We start from the raw sequence: 3,057 nt of genomic DNA on the forward strand, positions 1-3,057 counted from the left end.
GCTGCAAAAACTAGAAGTACAGTAACCTCATTCAAAACCTATCAAGATCCCTGATGTCACTCCAGCGGACTTTTATGCCCATGGTTTGGTTAAAAATGGTTTGAAAGCCAACATTCACATATAGTTGAGTCTATAAAAAGTTTGCCAAAATATGTGGTCTACAAATGTCCTTGCCATTTTTCAAATAAGACTGTTGTAATGTAAATCACAATGTCAGGCAACAGTGCTTTATCATCGGCATCAGATTGAGCACAATCAATAATGGAAGTATTAAACACAAAGACAGCGTGAAACCTGGGACATCATTCTAAAAAATTACAATTATCTCTCAGTACACTGTTTTTTTGCTACTTTTAGAGAAAAACACTTGGTTCAGATTTTCCCATTAACACTTTCAACTATTATCAAATGAAGTGGCTTTTCTGTGTCTACAAGATATGTCATTAAAAGCAGAACTGATACTTTTGTTTGGTATCCCATTAACACCAGAACTACAGCTTGTGTTTGGTTCATTTTCAATAACCTTACCCCTTACCTTTCTCGTTCAATCTGTAATGTTAACTGTTCCATATCTGTGTCTACAGTTAAGTCACAAGATATCCCATTAGAACCAGGACAGATGCCTGTGTTTGGTATCCCATTAGAACCAGGACTGATGCCTATGGTTGGTACATAGTCACTGAACTCTTTTGGTAGTTCCAAAAGGAAGTCACGAGGTGGGTTGCTGTTCTGTTGGACAAAAAACAATACAATATTCAATAAGTTAATATTTACAGTTTAATACTACTTTAAAATATATCAATTATATTATAGTACATTAAAACTACCACTTAATATAAACTTACTATGTTTAATGAAACATTTGTTAAGATAACATAACATTGGCAAAATATAAAGTTAAGAAAGCAAGCTTTACATAATATTGCAGTCTTTCACTTTGTTCCAACTAAAAACTCATATCTTCTAATTACAGTTATGGGCCAAACAGTCTCAATACAATGGAAAGACAACTTACATGATAAGGATTCTTTAAAACTTCTGTTAATTTTTCCCGAGCTTGTTTCTCAGCAAGTCTGGCTTTGACCAACTCTTGTCGTACCTGTTCCAGTTCTTTAGATCTAAAGAGAAAAATGAAGTTTTAAAGCTTTAATATTAAAAACATCTACTCTATTTCAAACTATAGTTATTTTCTTTTCGTGAACCAAGCAAAGATCAATCAGTTTAACATTTTAGTGGAATGATTCTTATGACTATACAGCTAGTTTTTGTATTAAACATTTTTCAGACATACGAAATAATTTTTTATAAAACGTCTTTGTAATGTCTAGGAATATTAGGTAAATAAAAAAATAAAAAACTTTTTTTGGAAATAAATGAATTTTCCATGATATCTTTTTATAAAAATAATCCTTGTGGTATAACCACAGGAAAACTAACAAAATGCATAGGTTTAGTTCTGTACGGATTTTGAAAATATCAATAAGAATCCAAATTAAAAACTCAAACACTGCTATATATATAACTATGGCACATTTGAAATATGAGAGAAGTCCATGAAAAATAAAATATATACATGTTTAGCACAATGTGAATAGATATGACAAGGAAGCAAAGCATTATTGAAGCAAAATTTGCTAAACTTCAAAATAAATAAAAGCAAGCATTTTATGCTTTCATTGAAGAATACATTTCATGAACATTCACTAGGCTCATTGAAACATTATAGCCTTTATCTCTTTCTTATGATTTAAAATTTTTTCTTTTGTTGGACTGTAAATACAATGAGTGACAACCTTTGATTATATGTTTTATTCCTTGTTGATGCTCATACATCTGAATGTTACAATTATATAACACAACTCCACATACGTTTTCACACACATATTCGCTTTGCAATGTCTTAGTTATATTCTTTATTGGCACTCATTCTTCTAACTGTTATGGTCATACATCACAGCTACACGTATTTTTCAAACACATTTGCTTTGTAATGTCTTCATTTTCTGATTTTTATAAGAAAATATGATTACTTTAATATTTTTGCACACTGAATCAATTATCCTAATTTTATATACAATTCACATCTGTTCAGTTAGAAATGAAGAGAAAGAAATACTGAGTATGCAATCAAATATTTGTAATAATTATGAATACTTTTTGTATGAATTAGTAAAAGTATGATGCTCTCCTGAATGGAAGGAGGGGCTAATGGCAAAGCTACATGATGGGCTATCCCCACTCTGTCAACTGCAAGGAATCAAAACTCAGATTTTAGCATAATTAGTCTGTAAACATACCACTAACCCACCATTGAACTAATAAGATTGTTTGCTTTGTTAGTTTAGTATGTGTATTTAGGACTTTCCTAAAACCCTGAAGTTTGCCAAACCTCATGAGATATTACTGGGATTACAGCCAAAAATACCATTAACACAAAGGGTACCCAGCTGATGATAATGCCGCACTTTTCAGAATTCTTGTATATTGAATGTTACCTCCTCTGAGACTCCTCTACCATCCGTGTAGCAAGAAGTTCTGATTCTTGAGCTTTCCTCTCCAACATGGCCTTCTCTTCCTCCGTCTATTAAATATCAGTGAATATCTCTCTTTATATCACATTTTCTTTCCCAAAGTATAATCTGATTTGATCATGCACTGACTAAAATCAATCAAGTTCATCCTGCAATCTCTTTATTACATTACTTATTACTTTTAAATTCAGTTAACTAAAAAAGCATGTCAAATAATGAGAACAGGAACAAAATTTAAAGCAGAAATCACAACATACAACATAGCTATCTATCTTTACAATTACCTGTATGACAAATGAAACTATACATAGACAAGAAAAAATTTAGCAAAGATAAATTAGTAACAATAAACTTTTCCCCAGAAAGGCTAGCTGGAGTGAGCTGAAATATGCATATTTTATTGATTTTAATATACTCATAGTTTTAATAAGATTCTGATGTGTGTGTATTATTATCTTGTAAAACATAGGCTTGCTGCATTTTGACATTTCAATAAAGTCTAATACTGACCTGGAATTATTGATCA

The 3,057-nt window shown here is 31.1% G+C and overlaps 1 protein-coding gene across 1 annotated transcript in view; it reads right to left on the reverse strand.

Moving 5' to 3' along the window:
* Nucleotides 1-506: 506 nt before the first annotated feature.
* The window catches only part of LOC106474511 (merlin-like), a 32,057-nt gene continuing 29,506 nt past the window's right edge, over nt 507-3,057 (reverse strand). The window contains exons 11-13 of the mRNA XM_022402822.1: nt 2,496-2,581; nt 1,016-1,118; nt 507-729 (exon numbers count right to left, since the gene is read on the reverse strand). Coding sequence (XP_022258530.1) covers nt 532-729; nt 1,016-1,118; nt 2,496-2,581 — 387 coding nt within the window. The 3' untranslated portion in view covers nt 507-531. The remainder of the gene's footprint in view (nt 730-1,015; nt 1,119-2,495; nt 2,582-3,057) is intronic.

This window comes from Limulus polyphemus, unplaced genomic scaffold, assembly GCF_000517525.1.
Source record: "Limulus polyphemus unplaced genomic scaffold, Limulus_polyphemus-2.1.2 Scaffold7308, whole genome shotgun sequence".
Classification (NCBI taxonomy): domain Eukaryota; kingdom Metazoa; phylum Arthropoda; class Merostomata; order Xiphosura; family Limulidae; genus Limulus; species Limulus polyphemus.